At 41.2% G+C, this 21,513-nt stretch overlaps 2 protein-coding genes across 3 annotated transcripts in view; one reads left to right on the top strand and one right to left on the bottom strand.

Moving 5' to 3' along the window:
* LOC146371459 (bromo adjacent homology domain-containing 1 protein) overlaps positions 1 to 16,612 on the bottom strand; it is a 28,027-nt gene extending 11,415 nt beyond the window's left edge. Inside the window, exon 1 of one of the 2 annotated variants that reach the window (XM_084952800.1) lies at positions 15,891 to 16,612. The gene's annotated coding sequence lies outside the window, so the exon portion shown is untranslated. Of the gene's footprint in view, positions 1 to 6,762; positions 7,048 to 15,890 lie in introns of those variants that run through there. The other variant, XM_084952801.1, reaches the window with a different exon arrangement.
* A 3,417-nt stretch (positions 16,613 to 20,029) lies between these two features.
* Positions 20,030 to 20,962, top strand: ora6 (olfactory receptor class A related 6). The gene has a single exon (XM_084953327.1). The coding sequence runs from the start codon at positions 20,030 to 20,032 to the stop codon at positions 20,960 to 20,962; it is 933 nt and encodes a 310-aa protein (XP_084809453.1).
* Positions 20,963 to 21,513: the final 551 nt, after the last annotated feature.

Here is a 21,513-nt window from a genome sequence, read left to right as displayed (position 1 = left end):
TAGGGATATTTCCTTTTTATTTTCCTTTTTTTTTTTAGTTACTTTTCACTAAATAAATTCAGTTTGTTTTAATTATTTTCAAATGTCTAGCTTTTATTTTTATTTTAGTTAGCAAATGTTTTTCACATCTGGTTTTAGTTAACTCACTGCTGTACCGCTCTCCTGAACTCCTCTGTACATATTGATTTGGGCCAAAAATTTTACATTTGGATTCCTCACTCTGTAAGACCTGTTACCACTTGGATAACATGACACAAGAACTTTAGTCTTCTCTGTTTCCCTCCTTTAAGAACAGCATCTTGACAGCCACCCTTGCACTGACATCATTTCTGATGAGGCTTCAGTGAACAGTAGATGGGAGTGAAGGGCCACCGAAGCACCTCTCAGGTCCTGTGTCAGGTCTTTCTTTCCTGTTTCTTAAGGGCACGACCTCCATCTACTGTAGACACATTTGCGACTTTTTATTTTGCCCACCACTTGTCCAGTTTCCTCAAACACACTGCACTTTTTAGCCAATAGCTCTTTGGGAATCACCTTGTTGATTTGAAAATACAATTTTATGCCTGTCAAACTGTGTTATCTTTGGCACTTCAGCTACTGGGAACAAATTATGCATTTCTGCAATAGGCGGTTAGTAACAAAGTGCCTAACAGTACAATTTAAAATTGGTTCTTTGCCAAGTTGTTATGTGTAGTCACAACATGGGTTAGGGTGTCTTTTTTAAGCTTGAATGATTCATAGGTCAGTGTTAAGAGGCTAACAAAACTTTCTCTGAAAATGGTCAGGACTGGACTGAAAATGAGTGGTGAAACAGTCAATGTCCCAAAAAAAACTTGCTAAAGGCCAGGTTTAAAAAAAATGACAAGTCAGTCTGGCTCTCCTTTAAGGGCAGCCCAAGACTTTTCCACAGTACTTTACATGAACCTTTAGCTTGTAGTTCTTAGTTAGGCTTTTCCATTTCGGCAAAAAATCCATACAAAAGGGCGAGTGCTACCGTAACGCTATCTTTGCCCAACAATATATAGGTTACTAGTGACATGGTGGATATTGGGAGGTAGCTCACAATATAAAAAGGACTTCCCTGTCAACAATAATTCAAATCATTTACCAAAAAAACTTTAACTGGATCCATAGAGATCTATTTCATCCCTTGAGTTCTGCCACATTGTGTGGTCAGACCAGGCAGTGTTATGCTGTGTAGTAGGGATGACACTGAGACCAAAGATTACTTCAAATGTTTTCAACAGTCACAACTTAAGACGAGACAAAGCTAGAAAGGATATAAAAAAAAAGAACCAAAAAACCCAGCAGAAGTCAACAAGCCACACACAAAACAAAGATACCGACTATCTTGCATAAGCCCTCCGCTTAGATTTAAATCCAACATCTGATTCAATACATAAAGAAACATAATGATGAATAGATTCAGCTGAACGGTTTTGTAATCAGATCATATGGCGAGCTGCAGCTTTTGTGCGTGTGCCTGGGATCTTCTCATTATGACGGGTTTGTGTCGCACTGGAGAAACTGATGCACTGTGCCATTCATTCACTGTGCTCATTGCCTTATCACCACATGTACACACAGCAGGCAAGCAGCAGCTTGTTAAGGCCAATTGTTTAGTCTGCAGTGTTTAGTCTGGCAGGAAAATGTCAAAAAAATAATCTTTGACCACAATAAGTGCAAGTGAGAGAAAAATAAGGCAAATAAACTGAAGCCCATTTAAATGTGACACTTTTAGCCGTTTTAAATTGGATGGTTTCCGGCTTCCCATTACTTTTCTAAGCGCCCATGTTATGTAAAGAAAGAGAATCTTTCCATCTGCAATACAACACAATATGTGATGATTCCCAAAGCCCTCCGTGAAATCATTTAACAATTAAACCTAATTAGCATCAGCCAGAAAGTGTTTGCGCAAAACGCTCCCCGCGCTCAGCGTAAAACTACAACACAAACAAGCAGAGAGTGACTCACACACTGTATATGTTTGCGTTTTAAAATAATGCCCGTACAGATATCATTACTTTCCCTTTTTAGTGTTCGGGGAAAAGGTAAAGATGCACGATCGTGTACCACCTAATGAGCCGGGTTAAACTTTTAAAGACCAATATCTCCATTTAATAACCCCGCAGACACATTCTGCACTGCGAGGAAAAGAAACCTCGCCGCAGCAAGACACAATTAGACGTTTTCCATCATTGGGCGTTCTTTTTTGTTAATCAAATAAAGGTTTTCTTTTTCTCGACCCACAGGAGCTTCTTGTCCTACACCATATTTTCCATAATTAGTTATAATCGGATAATGAAATCCTCCTTAATGAAGATTGATACGCATATTTTCAGCTGCTGCTCGTCTCTCCATTCCCCTCGCTTTAAAAGGTGCAAGGATACTGGCTTTAAAGTTTAAACATTTCCCCAAATGAGCTTTAGATCAAAATGATTCTATTGGTTACCCGCAGTATTATCAGAGTTAAGCTTTTTAATGTTTTCCCCAGTTTATTCTACATGGAGCCAAACAGGCATCTGTTCAGATGAGTGTGCCTGCGCGAGGCGGCGAGAGGCCTGATGGTTGATGCAGATTTCTCTGCGGTGCGAAAACGTTCGAGGCCAGAAACTTCTATCCCAATAGATGACTCGCTAACAGTACAAACCTGACAAGATTCTTCTAACATGTTGGATTTTGTCGGCCACAATCTGACTGGGCTTGCGCAGCCTCAAGGCAGTCCAATACTCCAGTGTGCAAGAGATCCTGGCAGTATCAAATCCGATTTTAGCTCAAGGGCTAATGAAAACTGAAGACAACTTTCTGACTCAGTGATTAACGTGTCATTAGAGGAATTTAAAACATTTCCATGTTACACTCCTCACAAAGAGCTTTTATGTCTTGATAAAAGTTAAAAACCATGGGCGCGATAAGCTCAGATATGGCTTGTGTTTGCGTGTCTTCCCAGTCTTTGCTGTGCCAAAGGTTGCTTTACTTCAGGCTGAGCTTATCAGACAAGATGTAATCGGTTTAATGGTGTTACCTTGCTGGCTGAACCAGAAATTCAATACCTGAAAGGCAAACTTCAAATCTAAAATTTGGTGGTGCTATTACTTCATATTTGATTTGCTTTCAAGATTTAAAAAAAATAGTTAAGTGTCACTAAACCTGTTAGAATGAATGATCTGTCGGAGTCCAGATTAAAAGCAAAGCATTTATCCTGATTCTGCAATTTTTCCATCAGATGTGGGGTCACTGCTGAGAGTTGTAGGTGTGGAGACGCTGCAAGGAATAACCTGCTTCATATTATCTTGTGCAGCAGCCTTCTGGCAGAACGGCAATTTGGTTCTTTAAACACAGTTAGGTCCGGTGATCCGCAGGAAGTAATTTCACATCTGCTGGGAGATCAATGACCCGGCACTCCATCTCTAATTGGTTAGAAACAGATCATAAGATCCTCTCAGCAATTATACAGAGAACACACCAGGATCTTTTTTTTTTTTCGTTTAATGATGAGACATGCATGATTTCTCAGGACTCTTGTGGCTCTGGGTGTAAAAGAGCAAACCAGATGGCTTTTTTTTGTAATGATGATTAAACAGCATCAGGCTACACAACTGATATCGAGTCAATAAGTGTGAGATATGCGTTGGCCTCCAACGTCAACCGTTATTAATAAACACAAAGCAGACAAAAGCCTAAACGACAAACAGCAAAGCGTGTTAACGCTGAGCATTAAAGTTCACTTCTCAATTTCCTGGTGCACAAATGCGAAGCAGTGCAACTGCCTCGCTGTATGACTTTGTTAATCCTAACACAAACCCAATCACAGGTGAAAAGCTGAGAGCAGCTTTCAGAATACGACGTGAAATCTGATAACTCGCCACAAGATCACACCAACCTGACTCAAGGTTAAAATCAAAGTGGATCTCAGTGTGATGAAAGACCAGAAAAAAGGAGCTCATGTGTGGGAGTAACACCATTCTTTACCCTCAATGTAAACATAAACTATCAATGACTAAATAGTTAAATACTACTAAAACAATATGAGGCAATTGCAAACAGATACAAGTGTCTGTTAGTATAAGCTCCTGTGATACATACAGCTGGGCATAAACAGTTAATAAATGTTTCAAGAGCAATAACAGTATAAGATCATTAATAAATAACTATTATAGGATATTTATATGTTGGATTATTGCTGCTTCACAGTTTGCTATAAAGTATTCATGAGCATGTTGAGCAGATTTCTGAGGAGTCTGATTGGCTGGGAACATTAACTTTTAGCAACCAGTTTAACTAAACACCTTCTTTTCTCTGTGTATATTATTTGACAAGTCAAATGCCTTAATAATGACTTAAATAATAATTACAGCTGTGAGGCCGGTAGCTCGAGTCTGAGGATCTGAGCTGTGGAGGGGTAAAAAAAAGAGAGAGAGAGAGAAGACCGCAGGCAGAGGAACTACAACCAAAGTTGAGAGTGTAAAAGTGAGGAAGTGAGAGAAGAAGAGAGAGACATCTCTTCTGTGAGGGGGGGGGGGGGGCAGTCTGTATAAGTGTAAAAGGGACAGCAGAAAGCCTCGCTGTTCTGTTCTACAGACTGACAGCAATCTAAGAAAATCTCTTCATGAAAACTTGTCAGGATTGTAACAACTAGTCCAGCCTTACAAACCCCAGCCTGTGCGGCTTGATGTTGCCAAGCAACTCAGACAGGAATTCAGCAGCGCTGGGAGTAATTACGGCGTTTAAAATAGAAAATCCAAATTAGCTATACGTGTAAATAAATGAATAATATTTATAGTTGGATTACATGGCATTTTATGTGTTAGTGGCAATGCTAAAAGCCTCTGAAGTGTGCCTTTCAAGTGTACACTTGAGAATAACTGTCATGCGCTATGAAAGCTAGCCAAAGCATCACTTTTTTATCCCTAAGGGCCTGAGACAGGGGTGGGCAATTAATTTTCCCCAAGGGGCCACATGACAAACTGGGACTGTTGTGGAGGTCCACACCAAAAAGCTTGCAAAGGCATAAAATTAATATTCAGCTGAGCTCAGTTCAGCTTATTATTGGTGTGTGTGGAAGAAATGTATCCATTACCTTGGCAAAAGCAAAAACAAAAAAACTAATGAAACCTTGAGTGACCATCTATTTAACTATCCTGCAATATCTTGAAAAATCTTTGTTTTTTCTGGCCCAGAAAAAGTGTGACTGACCCTTTTGCACTAAAGGCAGTTCACGCTGTGTTACACAAATCTATTTCCAGCCACCTGAAAATCTGCCCATTGTTAAAACTGTTAAAAAGTCATTTTATTTCAGTTCGAGAATTTTTTCCCACCCTTAGCTGTAGCTAAACCTTCTTTGGGGATGCCCTGAAATTTCTGCTGGAAAAAACACACCACAAACATAACAGAGGAAATACAGCACTAAATAAAAAAGAAAGCTAAATAATCAAGCTTTTAAGACCAGTTAGTGATTAACTTTAGCACAATAATATTTTTGCAGCACAATAAATGAAAGAACCGGACTCTGGAAAGGAGAAAAGTTCAAGCACTCTTCCCTTCTTCCCCCGAAACTAACTCTTGGATAAATTAAATTTAGAAAAAATTACACTCCTCTTAAAACTCATGCTCCAAACATTTCCGACAGTCCCCCTTTTTTCCACCTTTGCAATGAAATACTTCAAAATTCTCGCCTCTTCAAATTCAGGGGAAAGAAATCACCGTTTTGGTTGAGCAACTCAAAGCTCAAGTCAAAACAAGGACACTAAAAAGGTCAAAGAAACATTGCATTACAGCCGCCCAATAAGGCAACACCAGATAGGACACACCTTGCAGATCACTTGGTTACCACAGTTGTGCTGGGCACGTTCATAAAGGGCTCATCAGCCTGCATCAAAACCTATAATTACACCTCTGTCTTTTATTTTTAAAAAAATGCTCTTGCCTTGAACTTTTAGGCAGAGCCACAAAACCCCACAGAGCACCCATCAAAAATAAATAACCAGCTGGGTAAGGTGGCTGCTCGGATCAGACTGAGAGCTTCTTATTTTACATTTTCCGTGTCGGGGCCGGTGGTGACGGGCAGATTCAACACGAGGCGCTGACATGGTGGGGTTTTTTTTAGGGGGGGGGGGGTTGTTGTTTCAAGAAGAGATAAAAGCCTGAGAGAATCTGAAACATTGCGTTACTGTTTTGGCTTTCTTCCGAGACAGTCGGAGCTTTAACACCATTGGCAGGGATGTCGAGGGCGGATTGCTAGATATGCATGCCTGGATAGATTTGTAATAAGTGCGTTAATATATATATATATAAATTTATATACAGTGGCCGTGGAATACAGTATGATGGGATACAGTACAGCCTGACGTAGCTGCCCATCTGAAGTAGCCAGCCAGGCTCTAAATACGGGTTGAGGAAGGGAGGGGAGTGGAGGGGGGGGGGTTGCTACCAGAACACACAAACACACACACCAAGCAAAAATAAAGGGCAGTCACCCCTCCTGATCACATTTTCTGACCGGATTCCCGATCAGCGACGCGGTGGCTGTTCCCGATCCCAGTCCTAGCTGAGAGCTGTGAGGTTATGGCACGTAGCAGCAGCCCCGTGTGTCGCTTCTGGTGCACGAAGCGAAAAAATAATAATTAAAAAAAAAGGGTTCTGCGCTCCTTCTCTGGACGGCTGGGCAGTCGGAACACAACTTCAAACATTCACAGCCAGATAGCACCCCCTCCCCCAAAAATACATGTGTGTTTTAAAAAAAAGATCGAGGTGGTAACTTACGGCTCGCCGCCACGCTTCCTCCAGCAGAGCCGGGAACCGTCGAACAAATCTGCGGGGAAGGACGGACAAACGGACGGATAGTCGGGGAAGAGCGAGCGGGTGGGGGTGTGGGAGGGCTGGGGAGGGGAGGAGAGACGGAGCCGGACTGGTGCGATGGCAGAGCTCCGTAACTGGGAGAGCTGGGTAGGAGTGAAGCAGAGAGAAGAGAGAGGGGACGTTCGGTGGCGCTGCCTGTGAGATGTGTGCGTGCTCTTCCTGGTTGGGTTTCCACCGATTGGCAGAAAGTTAATCTGAACCAGTTCTCATACGGACCAGCCTCGCTCGCCGCCACCCCCCCCCCCCCCCCTCTCTCCTCCTTCTTCTCCCATGACGGACAAACATGCAGAAAACTAAATAACTGCAGTACGCGAGGTAACTTGGGTCCATTACATAAAACACACAATGAAAAGCGATGGACGTTAGGCTACTGCCGCCCCCCTCCTTCCTCCCCACTATACCACCGCGCGGAGCCTCACCCCTGTCATCTTATCGTGACCAAAACACGCCAGACTGTTAAAATACGTCCAGAGACATTTCTCATGAAGATTGAACAAGGACATGGCCATGAGTCAACAGTGTTCCATGTGGTGGATGTGAGATATGAGGTTTAACTGAGGTTCTTTAAGTTATGGAGATGTAAAGGGGATTAAACCCATCTAAAGCTCACTTTAAGGCCTGACTTTTTTGTATTAAAGCAGTTTTTATTAACATGCAGGCTCATAAGGTTCAAAGTTAAAATCCGCTTTGTCTACACAAAAATACATCTTTAAATCAAGCTCATGCAGGACCTTCATTTTTCTTTTAATTGTCCATAAAGAGCTGAGACCAGAGAAGCCAATTAGACTGCAGTGGGTAACACCCATCTACCTTCTCCATAAGTTTGAAAACTTCAAAAAGTGAGGGGTGCCCTCTCTGCTTTTTTGCCCCATCTCTGTCCCTGCTGTCATGGGGGAAAAGGCAAAAACAGAGAAACAAACAACCAAGGCACCAAACACACACCTGAATCCTAACAACACAAATCTGGGTGATTGAGGATTTTTTTTTTTTTTATCTGTTTTTCCACCTTTTTCAGCTACTTTTCTCCCTGGTTATCAAATTTGTTTTTTTAGTAAGCATCCATAGAGCAAACACATCTCTTCTGCAGTCCTTTGTGAAACTCAGCAGATGAAATGGTGGCGCAAGGGTTAAATAATATAAAAGTACAAGTACAACACCTGATCAGTCTGCATCTGGTGCACCGATATAGCCTCTTTACACTCACCCTGATGTGTATGTCTTTAAAACTGCAGGGGGAAAATCAGGCATGCTCCAAACGGGAGGTCCGAAGCTCAAACGGTGCTAACTGTTCCACCCACATGTTTCTTCACTTCTAGGAAAATTTAAGCAAACTCCACCATGCACAGTTATGGATCCAACTATAAGCACATATACTGTCATTTGCAGACAAATTATTGGAATACTCCAAAATCTATCTCACTAGACTCCTGCATTCAAAACTGAGACATTTATATTTGAACTGACTGATATGTATATGTGTTACCAGTGTAAGCTAAACTGTTAGATCAAACCAAGGTCATCACATGAACGCATTAGCTAGTGCGTTTTTAAAACGCGCAGCAGCAGGTTTTCACATAAAGCTAATCTCTAGTAGTGTAAATACTTATTTCATTATTATTTATGGAACCACTGCCCCTCCCCCAAAAATAAAAATAATAATTAATTAATTAATTAATTAGTTGCTATATTTAAAGTAAGCTTGTCTGCTGATGAGCTCATACTTTGTGTACATTTAAATAATTAAACTATAGCTGGGAATTAAACTACACTACACAATTAAAATGTTTTTTAATTATTTTTCCTTTCATCACAGCCTCAAAAATTATATCTACTGCTCCCTAGCCCCTTTCAGATATTTCAATTTTCAAGACACACTTTTATTAAAAAAAACAGACTCTTCATTTTTCTATTAATTTAACGAGTGTTTGACTGCTTAAAAACATAGTTCATCTATTGTTATTTTATCTGTCTGTACAGAGTGTCTGCTGGTGTGTTTTTCTCCTTCCACTGAGGCTCCAGAAAGGTTAAAAAACTGTTGAATTATTTTTTTTATTTTTTATTTTTGGTTATGCAATCTGAAAGAATCAGAACCTGACATAAGAGCACCTGCTTTGCTACTTATTACAAACAACATACTTATTTAATGGCAAGAAATGGTAATGAAAGGCTGAAAGAGGCTGAATCACACACACACACACGCACGCACGCACACACACACACACGCACGCATGCACACACACACGCGCGCGCACACACACACACACACACACACAGCAAGAGCTGAATACAAAGTTATTACAGCAATTGAAACCCTCTACAGGAAGCCTGTCACAGGCCAGTCTTTCCATTGCTGTAGAAAAGTCGAGTCAAGTGGCCGTCACATTGTGCAACATCAGATAATCAATACCTCAACTTTTCAAGAGAGGCTTATCCAATCAGATGCATTGTTCTTTAAAAAACTAATCAGGTATCATTTGTCAGGAAGAAAATTTGCATTTTCTAAAAGCCACTTGTGGAGAGTGAAGATTTGATTTGGAAATACCGCTCGGACACAGAAGTAAAACCTATGAAGGTTGGTATTGATTGGTTCACCGGAGGGAAAAAACAGCACGATCATCCACTGGAGACTGTACTCAAACACTTTCTGTTTAAAAGTAAGTAAAGTAACTTTGAGTTATTTTTAAAGCACTTTTAGAGACAAGAAACAGTCACTAAGTGCTTTACAGGGGTAAATCGATTAAAGAAAGTAAACACAAAGAAGCAGAAAAGGTTAGTTATTGGTCTCCTTTTGGAAAATGGAAGCTGTGGTCACCTTAGGTTTACTAAAAATCAACTAAATTCTAACTGGGTGGTTTTTTCAGCAAACAATAAAGCAGGAAAATGCCAAGAGAAACCTGCAGCTCCTTTACTGCATAATCATATCCACGGGAATTGGAAGCAGCGGATGGATTCAATACCAAAGGCCGGCATTCTGCAAGAACAGCGTGCAGGTATGTGTTCTAGTTGGGTGCCATTTAATTTCACCATTTTTATAGCAATGAATCAAATGCATCCTCCAGAGCAGCAAATGAGAACGCACCATGAAGGATTTAACCACTAGCTAGAGCAATTGATAATATTAGCTGGACATGTCTTTAAGGGACTGTGGGAGAGCAGAGCAGAGCTAAAAAGAAAAGTCAATACTGGACATCCAACAGGTGGCCAGATACATCTTACATTATGAATTAACCAAGTTGAAAAACTTTTTAAATCAGGCACCCAACTGAATCACAGATCTCATAGAGGCAGACAGTTGCACACACTGATCTTTGTACCCATTATTACTTCAAAAAGAAAAGCTCACTCCAAATACGTGACCCCAATTTGAGTATGCAGTTAAGAAAATTAATGGATGGATGGACACAATAGTCAAAGAAGCCATTTAGGACTATTTATTAACAATGATGAACAAATGGACCAAATAACGATCGGATGCTGCTTTTACCACGGCGACAGCACTTCTCCAGATCAAATGTTAAAATTGTCTTAGATTTTAAGGATCAAATCAAGCAGAGTTCAAAGATGAAGAAGCTGAAAAGGCAGAATTTGTGAAGAGTGTCACTTCAAAGTTACAGTTTTGGTTTGCTCGCTCTCTCGTTCCTTTGAACATATAATATCTACCAGTCAGAGTGGCTTATGAAGACATAGCAAGCTGGACTACCGGCAGCTATTACAAATGTACCTGAAACTGTAAACAGACGCATCCTTTTGTCAAAACACTCGGCGAAAAAAATAAAACTTCTAGTTTAAAACCATCAGACTTAATGTTTTATTATGCACACTGGTTCAACGTCAGTTACCCTTACAGCAGAGTGCAGAAAGCAGATTTAGTCGGTGCTCGGTGGTTCAGTAAACAGAATCAAAAGAGCTCGTTTGAGTCCGTTTCACTGTGGTTCTTTTCATTGTATTGGTGAGCCTAAAGCACAGAGATGGAGGTCAATTATTGAGCCAACCCAGCAAACTACTTCATCTTTTTACTCTGACTGTAAGAACAGTGGGTGGTGATTTTTGTTCTGTTGGTTTTTTTGTTTTGTTTTTTTCTCATGAAGAAAAGCAAAGCTGGTCAGACGCACGAGGAAACAAACTCCAGTCCTTACGGTCCAACGTGGATCTAAGTGTTAGCTACTCCAAAGGCCTGCACACAATTCAATTCAATTTGTTTTATGTAGCGCCAAATCACAACAGCAGCCCCCTCAAGATGTTTTATATCGATACAGCGAAAACCCCAACAATCAGATAACCCTCTATGAGCAAGCACTTGGTGACAGTCGGAAGGAAAAACTCCCTTTAAACAGAAAGAAACTCCCAGGAAAACCAGGCACAGTGAGGGGCAGTGTTGCCGGTTTGGGGGTGAGGGATGGGAGACAGGACAAAAGACACAGATATTAGTAATACCTAATGATTAAATGCAGGCTGGTGTATAAACACCAAACATAAACAAACAAAAGAAAACACTCAGTGCATCATGGGAAGCCCCCAGCAGCCTAGGACTACTCCCTATAACCGAGGGACTGTTCAGGGTCACCTGATCCCGTCCTAACTATAAACTTTATAAAAAAGAAACATTTTAAGCCTAATGATAAACACACACATACACAATTAAACTTGTTGGGTCATTAAAATTTCATACAGATAGCAGGCATAAAAGTGTCAGAATGACTGGACACAGAGAGTGGCGGGGCACTGAAAATTAATTCAACGATTAGGGCAGGGCTTCTGTCGTAAAAACGCCAACATGGGTTAATTATTAAATTAAGCACTAACCGTAAAAGGGTGGCGCCACGCATATTAACACTTGCAATAATGGGCATTAATGGGGTAGAAAAGAGTCCAGCAGATGCGATTAATCTAACACAGCATATAGGTAAAAGGGTTCCTTCAGGACAACGACAGCAAATGAGCATAAACAAGCCTCTCCCAATGAAACCGAGCAACCGTGACAGTAATCTGGCTTGTCATTGGAAGGCGCTCCTGTGTATAACTACTCAGACGGCAGCCAGTGTAAACACATATGGGCACACAAAGTATTTGACTGTCACACTCAAATGAAATTCAATTTACAGCCATTAACAAAGGTCAGGACCAAAAAAACAAAACAAAAGAAAAAAGATACACGCAGGGATTTTTCAGAGACTGTTTGAGCCCTCTGTCTTTGCAGTATCACAGTTTACACTTTCCTAGTCGAGTCCAATCACACTTCAGTGCAAGTAAGAACTGGATATTGTAAACATATGACATAAAAAGCTGAGGTCCTCTATATAAAAAGTAAAAGGCACATAAGTAGTACATGCAAAGTAAAAGTACTCGGTCCCTGTGGCTATTATCACAGTTCTAGTTTTTCCAGTTATAGCCGGTCAAGGTGGAGCTACTGTTTTGCAGTTCTATAAACAGGCAGGTATTTTTATTATTATTAGTATTATTTATTTATTTTTACAGAATATCATCCTTTGAAAGGGTTATAAGTGAAAAGAGTGATGAGTCATCACATGATTCATGGGAGAAGGTGTGTGTTCTGTGACGCAAATTTGATTTTGTTTCCCCCCTATAACCTTTGTTTACGTCTAAAATGTTTGATCGTTTTTCTTCTCTGGCCTCAAACAGTCATTTAAATAAAACCACCCGAGAGGCTTTTGTTACCCACAGTCATCAGTCGTCAGACACTTTTCACAGGATGCGAGCTTTTGTGTTAAAAATGTTAAGATTACAAAATTGTTTTTCTTTTTACATAAACCTTTTCTAATTGTTTAAAACTGTATTTAGTTACTTTCTACCACAGTGTAATGTAACTAACTGGAACTATGTAAAGATTTGTGGATTCATGCTTTGTGATGTTGAACCAGTGCCACGTCTATGCGCACACATACACACACCACATTGTGTGGGTATCATAAATACCCGAGGGTCACCATAACAGGCACATGATCATCAGTAACCATACTCACAATGGTCACTTGTTTTATTGCAGATAATGTCCAAATCACACTATTTTAAGCCATGGAGGATACATGCTTTGGCTCAAAATATAGACATAAATCAGCAGAAATGAATGTAGTGTAACGCTTGCCTAACATCCAAAAGATCCCAGATTTGAGACTAGGTGGACACACAAATCCACGGGAGGGTTGTGTCAGACCTGCTTTTCGACCTCTTGTGAACAAGGGAGCCGCTGAAAGAAGTTTTAAACTTCCTTATGTTTTGTGACTGCTCTGCTGCTACGATGCACACACAGGCCTGTCTATAGGAGGTTATTACTGAGGAACACCATTAATCCAATCCAGATTTCACTTCAGCTCTTTTAACTGGACCTGAAGTTGTTGCTTACAGGTGTTTGTAGGGTTCTGAGTTCATTAAATACTTGCAGCTCCACAGCAGCAGGGTCGGTACGTGCATCCACAGAGTGCGAGTTTCAACAAAGGAGACTTCACTGCAGTTATTAATTATCACAGACGCAGAGATGGGATCGCTCAGGAACTAACAGTAAGTCACAGCCTGTTCTTTTCACCACCTCACACAGCTGAGCCTTCACACCGGGGTCACAGTTTCACAGTTCAATCAGCTGTTACACACCGGCTGGCCTTCGAGCCTGAGCTCCATCACAGCTGTCTGAACATTTCTTATTCTACGTGTAAAGTCTGGTCGTTTCAGTAAAAACAGAAAGAAAAAAATATTATTCTTGTCAAGCTTGATTTAATTTCTTTAACATTTTTATGCCTTTTTATCTGATAAAATGTATCAACAGGTAGCCTAGAAACAATGAAGCTTTTAGAGTATCAAGAGTTGCAGTAATTGGATAAATTATCATTACACATGGACAGAATCTTTAGTCTTTCTGAAATCAATTAATAAATAAACAACGGCTTGAGACAACTCTGTTGAACAGCGCAGGAAAATAAAAATAATGCCCAAAGTATTTGAAACGATTAGAACGACTGATTGATGATACACAGCGCTGGAATAAAAATCAATAGAAACAAGCACAGATGGTTTAATTATCCAAAAAATAATATATAGTGCTACTCCAAAACGATTTTTATTGATAATTTAAGCAATAGATTTGTATGCTGGCAGAAATCCATTGCTAATTCACAGCGGATTGCCTTTATGGCTCAGTTATTAGTCCTGCATGGCTATTTAATGACAGGTCTAGGTGCGAGTCATTAAAAAGACTTCCTTATTAAATTTCATGACATTTATGATTGCTAAGTGAAGCGTGGGGCACTGTCTGCTGGATCAAAGGGAAAGAGTGGTAAAGTGATCCGGCAGGCTGACGAATGAATGCTGAGGAAACTCCAATAGATTAATGATCAACTACAATAAACCAGTGTGGTCTGGCAGCACAGCACACTGCAGGACAGGCTCACAGACGAACCTGAAAAAAAATTAGACCCGGCAGAAAACAGGATGCATTTATGATGGTGTGAACAAGGGAAAGAAACACAGAGGCTAAAGGTCACTCGTGGTGTACACCAAGCCTAAAGGAGCAAGCAGTGGAGAAACTTCTCCATCGACTGATTCAATAAAACCTGCACTTCCTCTGACAAGCCAACGTGGTATTATTTAGATCAGTAAGTGACCAACAGAGATAAAAAGTGATTACCTCGGCTAAACTTAGCTACACTCTTACTCCATAACGAGTTTGTAAAATATACTCATTTACTTGGTTTTATGACTTATTTTGCTTATTTGTCTCAGCAGCTCCAGCAAAAGGCAATTCACCTTTAAACTTTTCAGATGATTTCATTTACACAGCTTTATTTTTTATTTCTTTTAAATAAGTTTAATTGCATTCATCTCAGTGGAGCCCTTGGTTGGTGAATGCACAAGCTGAATTTTTAAAGTAGCTCCACCTCACACAGACACAGTATTAACTTGCAAACAGTAAACACTTCTGTATGTTTTTAATAGAAGTGGAAGCTTGAAAGCAATAAAGTTGTCTTTTTACATGTAGTTCTGGTGCTCACACCCCTCCTGCTCAGGTGACTGAATAAGGGCGTGTTAGGCACCACTCAAATATGCTTAGTGAGCTGTATAATCAATACTGAGGAGGATTTGGAGTTCTAGTACATCATCATTACACACAGCAGTTTCTAGATTGTTTGGTTAAATACTAGAATTTGCTTAAACCCAGTCATTCCGTGTTCTTTCTTATCCCAAACGGTCCCCAACACTGCTGGAGATCAATCACCGACAGCATGAGCCTCCGGAGGGGGGTTTTGTCTGTGACATAATTTATTATGAGCCCATTGCCCTAACTGGCAAACTGTGATGTGGGTTAATTGTCGGAGCAATTACGACCCCTCGTCATTAAAAACGAAATTATTACTATTATTTTATTTTTCTCTTGATTTTGATTGCAGCTGATGAACCGTTTACTTCGAGAAGCTCGTTAAAAACAGGTCCAGCGTGAATCACGCGCACGCGAGAGCACGTCGCAATAAGAGAGAGCGAGAGGGAAAAAAAAGCCTCGAGACTTAAAGTTTGCAAGCAGTCGTGCGCGCGCAGCCACACCGAGTGACGGCCAGGTGTGTCCATCTGCTCATCCTTCCACATGATCACAATATTAGCGAGCTCGCGGGCCGCCGTGTCCCTCTCTCTGACCTTGTTTCAACGTGTTCACAACAGCACTATTACCAGTCGGTGTTACACTTTTGATGGGTGCTCCCCTTGTACCTCCAGCTCTGTAGCTGGAGGTGGAAGGGGAGAAAAGGGGGAGAAAATTGGGAGTTGGGGGGGGGGGGGGGGGGGGGCTACGCTAACACACATTATACACGGCCAGTACCGACCGAGTACCACTCCCTGTGAATATCTCCTCCATCATCATGGCCATTATCTACCTCTGCAACGTCCTCCAGACATGACTTTAAAAAACGGGGGACTCACAAAAAGAGCAAAGCTGCCCATGTAACCTCTACTCTGCCTGAATAAAAACACACACACACACACACACACACACACAGAAAGAGAAACGATAGTATGGAGCAGCCGTCACTTACCGTAACCTAGGTCCTCTGTAGCAGGGACTACCTCGTCTAAAAACAAAATTTTAAAAAGATTCGCTGGTGTGAGGACCACTTCTTCTTCCTCTTTTTCTTTTTCCCCCCCAAATCGCTAGGCAAGACAAGTCAGCCTCATCCGAGTGGCGAACCGATGCAGATCAAGTGGAGGAAATGAGCACGAATATCGCCGATGTTTCTCCACTCGAGGGAACTCCTTAAAAAAATACGGCGAGAAGAGAGAAAATAAGAGGGGAGAACGAGGCAAACAACTCTCTTCTCGCAAGAAGAGACTGCACTCTTTTCCGAGAGACTAGCTGGCTTTGCTCTGGCTGTTTTTCTTATCCCATTCACTCTCCCGACGGCAGCACGGCAGCAAACCTCGAGAATTGGCGTTTCAACAGCCCGCACACACGTCGTCTGTGTCCGTCCCTTTGGCGTTAACAACGCGCACAGCCCGAACAACAACTAGCAGCACAAAACACAACACAACACCACACCACACGACTGACTGACTGACTGCAGCGCTGACAGACTGGGTGGGCTGCACCCCCCTTCGCCGTCCTCTCCCCTCCCTCCGCGCAAATTGAAGAAATCCTCAGCAACAAAAAAAAAGTCTCCCCGCGTTCGTTTAAATCGTAAGTGACAAATATGGTTTACATAACGACCACAAGAACATCCTCATCCTACTTTCCGTGCCGAAGCATGTGATAGCAACATGCCTTTTAAAGGGGTATCCACGCGGCTGTCTCGCTGGATCCGCCCCTTAACTTTCTTGGAAGGATGCGCTGTGGGGTTAATTGGACGCGATGATGAGCGTCACAGTGTGCATGAAAGCACCGGCACACAAGCCACTGTGCTACAGAGTGGGGTTCAGGGCAGAAAATAGCAGCAAAAAGGAAAAAAACAAAAGAAAAAACTTCCTGTTGCTTGCATTGGCTCCACGTGAACGGTTGCAAACATTCGGTCTAAGTGAAACTCCTGATGAACCTCAGCATGTTTACTGTGAGCCACGGCGTTCAAACCGCGGACAGGTGAAGTGTTGATGCACTGTTCTTCTTGTTATGTGGTCTTGCACTAACATGCTCCTCCCACATAAACATTATTGGAGGGCAGACCCAAGCACACAGCCCTCATGGCAATGGGGACTCCCCACTTGCAGCCAGCAGTCTTCCCCACTCAGCAGGACAGTGTGCCACACACACACACACACACACACACCAGACAACAAGAACTGTTCAGGAGTAGTTTATAGAACCTTGTCTCTGAACTCCCAGGCTCCCAGTCTAATTGTTAACATGCACTTAAACAAGCCTTATCCAGGCCATGATGATGGAGGAGATATTCACAGGGAGTGGTACTCGGTCGGTACTGGCCGTGTATAATGTGTGTTAGCGTAGCCCCCCCCAACTCCCAATTTTCTCCCCCTTTTCTCCCCTTCCACCTCCAGCTACAGAGCTGGAGGTACAAGGGGAGCACCCATCAAAAGTGTAACACCGACTGGTAATAGTGCTGTTGTGAACACGTTGAAACAAGGTCAGAGAGAGGGACACGGCGGCCCGCGAGCTCGCTGCCAATTCCCTGGTGGCACGGGCACCACAGGACAACTCCAGAGGGTGCCCATGAGGAGATGGTTAAACGAGTGAAGGCAGGTGGAGTACTTGCTGTACATTTGACAAGAAGAGCATTGATTCCTTAACAATAAAAAATAACTTCAAATTATTGTTGCATATTGACTGAACTACATGATAATAATCCAGTAGTAATCATTTATTTAAAAAATATGTTTTGCAACAATTACCCAATCTCCCATTCTACTCCAGGACCCTGAAGAAAGCCTGCAATCTGAGAGCAAAGTGCTCTGTTAGTATAAAATGATACTGTGGAGGTCTTTGAGTTATGATGGGGCCTGGTCATTCAAGACTTTTTATGGAAATTACATTTTGGATTTAACAGGGATCCAATGAAAAGAAGCTAATTTAATTCCATTAACGGAAAAGGGGCATATGCAGCATAAAAAATAAATTTATTAATAAATAACAGAAGAGGCTGTTTGATTATTCCCCTGTAATTTTGCCTTTGGCCTGCCGAGGCACTGTGTACAAATCTTGCTTTGTTAAAAACTATATATATCACCTATGTTAGCAAGTGAAAACATGGACGACTCCATGCTTTACCTCTTCGTTTTAATGTTTGTCTCTTCTATAAAGCTATTCCAAAACCTTAATTAACTTCACAGATAAGTGGGGCGGGAGGGGGGTGTTTTTTTGGCAGCTAAGAGTTCACCACAAGTGTCAAACACATCTTTTATTTTCACTAACTGGAAATTAGATGTGATTCCTCCAATGAGCAGTTACGTTTTGTACAGCACCTTAAAAAATGATTGGCAAGTAAAGCATTTTGACTGCCACAGCCACTGCATATTAAGATTTGAATGAAATTTTATGGTGCAAATCAAACAGAGTCCAATATAGTATGTTTTGTTTCTTTGATTAATTTCTAATTTGTTTTAAATGTACTTACCTAAGCAAATGTACTGTTAGTGGAAATTATGAAAAATGGTACGATGTCAAACATGTTAATTGCTCTCACTGTATGCTCTCATTATATGTCAGTGTGTGTGTGTGTGCGTGTGTGTGTGTGTGTGTGTGTGTGTGCGTGTGTGTGTGTGTGTGTGCCGGCATTGGTATTATGCAAAAATAATTATTCTGCCTATGGGTACAGTTGTACAAGGACAAACTTTGTTCATGTGCTTAAGAGATTTTTGTTATATTAATGTCAAGTTTTCAAGAAAAAGTTTTTTTATTAACATTGGGATCAATGCAAAAAATGCTCAAGGCTTTACCTGCTTTCTGCTGTCATTGTATGTCAGTATATGTGTACTGGCACTGGTATTGCATTGCACTTACATTTTAAACAAAATACACAATTCAGTAAAGTGCATTTTAATTTACATTCAACAAGTTCAAAGGCAGTCAAATTTCTGGTTTATTAGGATGAAATGATTCATGTAATTCCGTTTGATCAGGTCTCTAGTTGATAATTGCTCGATTGTGATAAAAGACTGCAGCTTCCTAAGCTGTCCAAGCTCATTACGGTACACTTAAGTTTACCAATTTACTTCCAGCGTAGGCCTTATCCTTAATTACACACACATACACACACAGTGGGATTCACAATTAAGCTGAATCAGGATGCAGGGCATGGTTAAATAGAACGACTAACTAGAGAGAGAGTGAGAGCACTAAAGACAAAAAGAGACAAGCTGGAACATGAACCGATCCTGTGAAAACAGCAGGGTCCAGTAGCCCCTGCCCCGTTATAGCTTAAAGTCAAGTGTCTGACTTATGAGAAACAAATTAGTTGGTAAAACATGCAGGGTTTTTATCCAAAATTCATCATATTGTTATGTCTGACTGACCACATTTGCAAGAATCTGCAGTTCTTCTCTCAAACCGTGTTCATGCACCGATTCTTTAACTCTGAAACAAGAAGTGTGCAGAAGTACGTGTGTTTAGAGACTCAAATGTGAGATGACTGTTACACCCAGACATATAATCAGTAAGGTGCATATAATTAGCTATGAGGCAGTTGCTGTGTTGATCAGAGTAAAACTATTTATACTTCAACCTGTGGTCTGATATTATATCTACTGGTTTTCTTTAAGTGAAGAGCCCATTGAGATTATTCCTATGAAATGGTTATATCCTTCAGCATTTTCTAAATAATCGTCTTATTAAGATGTGATTAAGTTGGTGTACAGTGCGCCAGTTAAACCACAGAATAAAACAACAAATGCAAAGTGGGAAAACGTGTTGTCAAAAGCTGTAAATGAACTCTTGTATCCGCAGTGGATGATGTCAGCCAGTGGAAACAAATAAAACGTCACATGCACACAGTATGCGGTCTCAAGATGAAGCTTTGAAAGGCTCAGAGGTAAAACTTTAATGACTCCCAGCCTTCATTGTTATCCAGGACCCCACCTTATTTTTTTCCCCTTACTGTGTAATGAGCGCAGCCAATCACCTTTCTAGATTCATACCATCTCTGAGAATGTAATGACACCTGGGTTTGGTCAGTGATGCAGCAAAGCAGAGACACTTTTGCAACCATTCTGGAAAGTCTGATTTTTACCCACAATGGCTGAGCTTTCTGTCAACCTCCTGGGCTTGAGACTGGTGTTTTCTTCCATTGGTCTTATGGGTAACACAATTCTCATCGCTTCCATCATTAAGATTAATTTCTTCCACATTAAATCTTTTGAGATATTTCTCTTCGGACTCGCTGCAGCCAACTTGTGGGAGATTGTCATCATAAATATCTATGACATAATCATCCTTCAGACTCCCTCCACCGCCACGGGCACTTGGTCGTGTTATTTACTGGAGTTCATAACTGTTATTGGTGAAATTAACAGCATCTTCTTCACTGTCCTCATCTGTATCTTTCGCTACCAGAAGCTGAGAGATGTAAACACGAGGGTCAACTTCCCACTCTTCCTGGATAATATCAGATCAGCCTGGATGGTGAGCGGCATTTCTGTGATGCTCTCCGTGCTGCTCAGTGTTCCGATGTTTGTCATCGACCAGGAGAGCAAAGCGGAAAACGTCACAAGAAACAGCAGCATGTGCCCTCCAGACTTCTTTCACTGCACTCAAAATCATTGTCCAGTGTTCAACCGCATATACAAATACCTGTTCATCGTCTCGTGTCACCTGCTGCCTCTGATTATCGTCACAGTCACCAGCTGCCTCATCCTCACAGTGCTGCTGAGCCAAAGGAAGACAGTGACACCAGCGGTTAACGAGACTGGGTCAAGTCAGTTCAGCAGGAAGAGTAAAGATACAAAGATCCAGTGGAGCACGATAGCTGTACTGGGAGCCATGGGATTGTTCCAGGTGGACTGGACTACCTACCTGATTTTTCAGTTGGCTTTCAACCCATATGAATTCCTTTTCTGGTCTGAAGCTCAGTTCTTTATCACAATATCTTATACATCCATCTCTCCATACATGTACATGATAGGGCATAACATGATCCCTCCCCACAGCTGTAAAAAAAGGATAATTTAAAGATACAGTAAGTGATTTTGTTGAAGTTATTTAATAGAAGAAAAAAAATGTTGTAGTCTTGAATATAGTACATTGATCCTGTGTAATTACTTCTTGTAAAAGTTTAAAGCCTTCTCATAAACTTAGAATTATGATGGACATCAGTGCTCCACTGCAGTGCGTTTTATATGTGTGGCTCGAGAGAGACTGGCCAAATATATAGTATGCCATAGATACTTTTAGTTTATAGATTAAACTATATATGGACATTTAACATTTGTGTACATATATTTTTCATCATCTCTTCGTCATTATGTCTTTCTCCTCTTCCACCACTGCTCTCTCTCTCCTCCTCCTTCCTCCTCACCTGAAGCCTTGTCTCCTAAACTGAAGTCAGGGCTCTAAGAAAATGAAAATCCTTATTTATTCCTGATATTGTCACTTATTACTTATTGTCAGCAGATCAAACATGTGACCCTCCCATATCGACACGAGCCAGCTAAACAACAACAAAAGCTAACACTGTGCCAGCTAATGTTAGACTCGAGTGTGCTAAAAATCACACTTTCCCT

This window comes from Perissodus microlepis, chromosome 15 (assembly GCF_051167445.1).
Source record: "Perissodus microlepis isolate ML-2025 ecotype Zambia chromosome 15, ASM5116744v1, whole genome shotgun sequence".
Lineage (NCBI taxonomy): Eukaryota > Metazoa > Chordata > Actinopteri > Cichliformes > Cichlidae > Perissodus > Perissodus microlepis.
The sequence above is the reverse complement of the archived record's forward strand: the minus strand, read 5'-3'. Positions and strand labels throughout refer to the sequence as shown.

Bases quoted from the DNA above. Each gene is read 5' to 3' on its own strand.
- ora6 (XM_084953327.1), top strand. From the start codon at position 20,030: ATGGCTGAGCTTTCTGTCAACCTCCTGGGCTTGAGACTGGTGTTTTCT.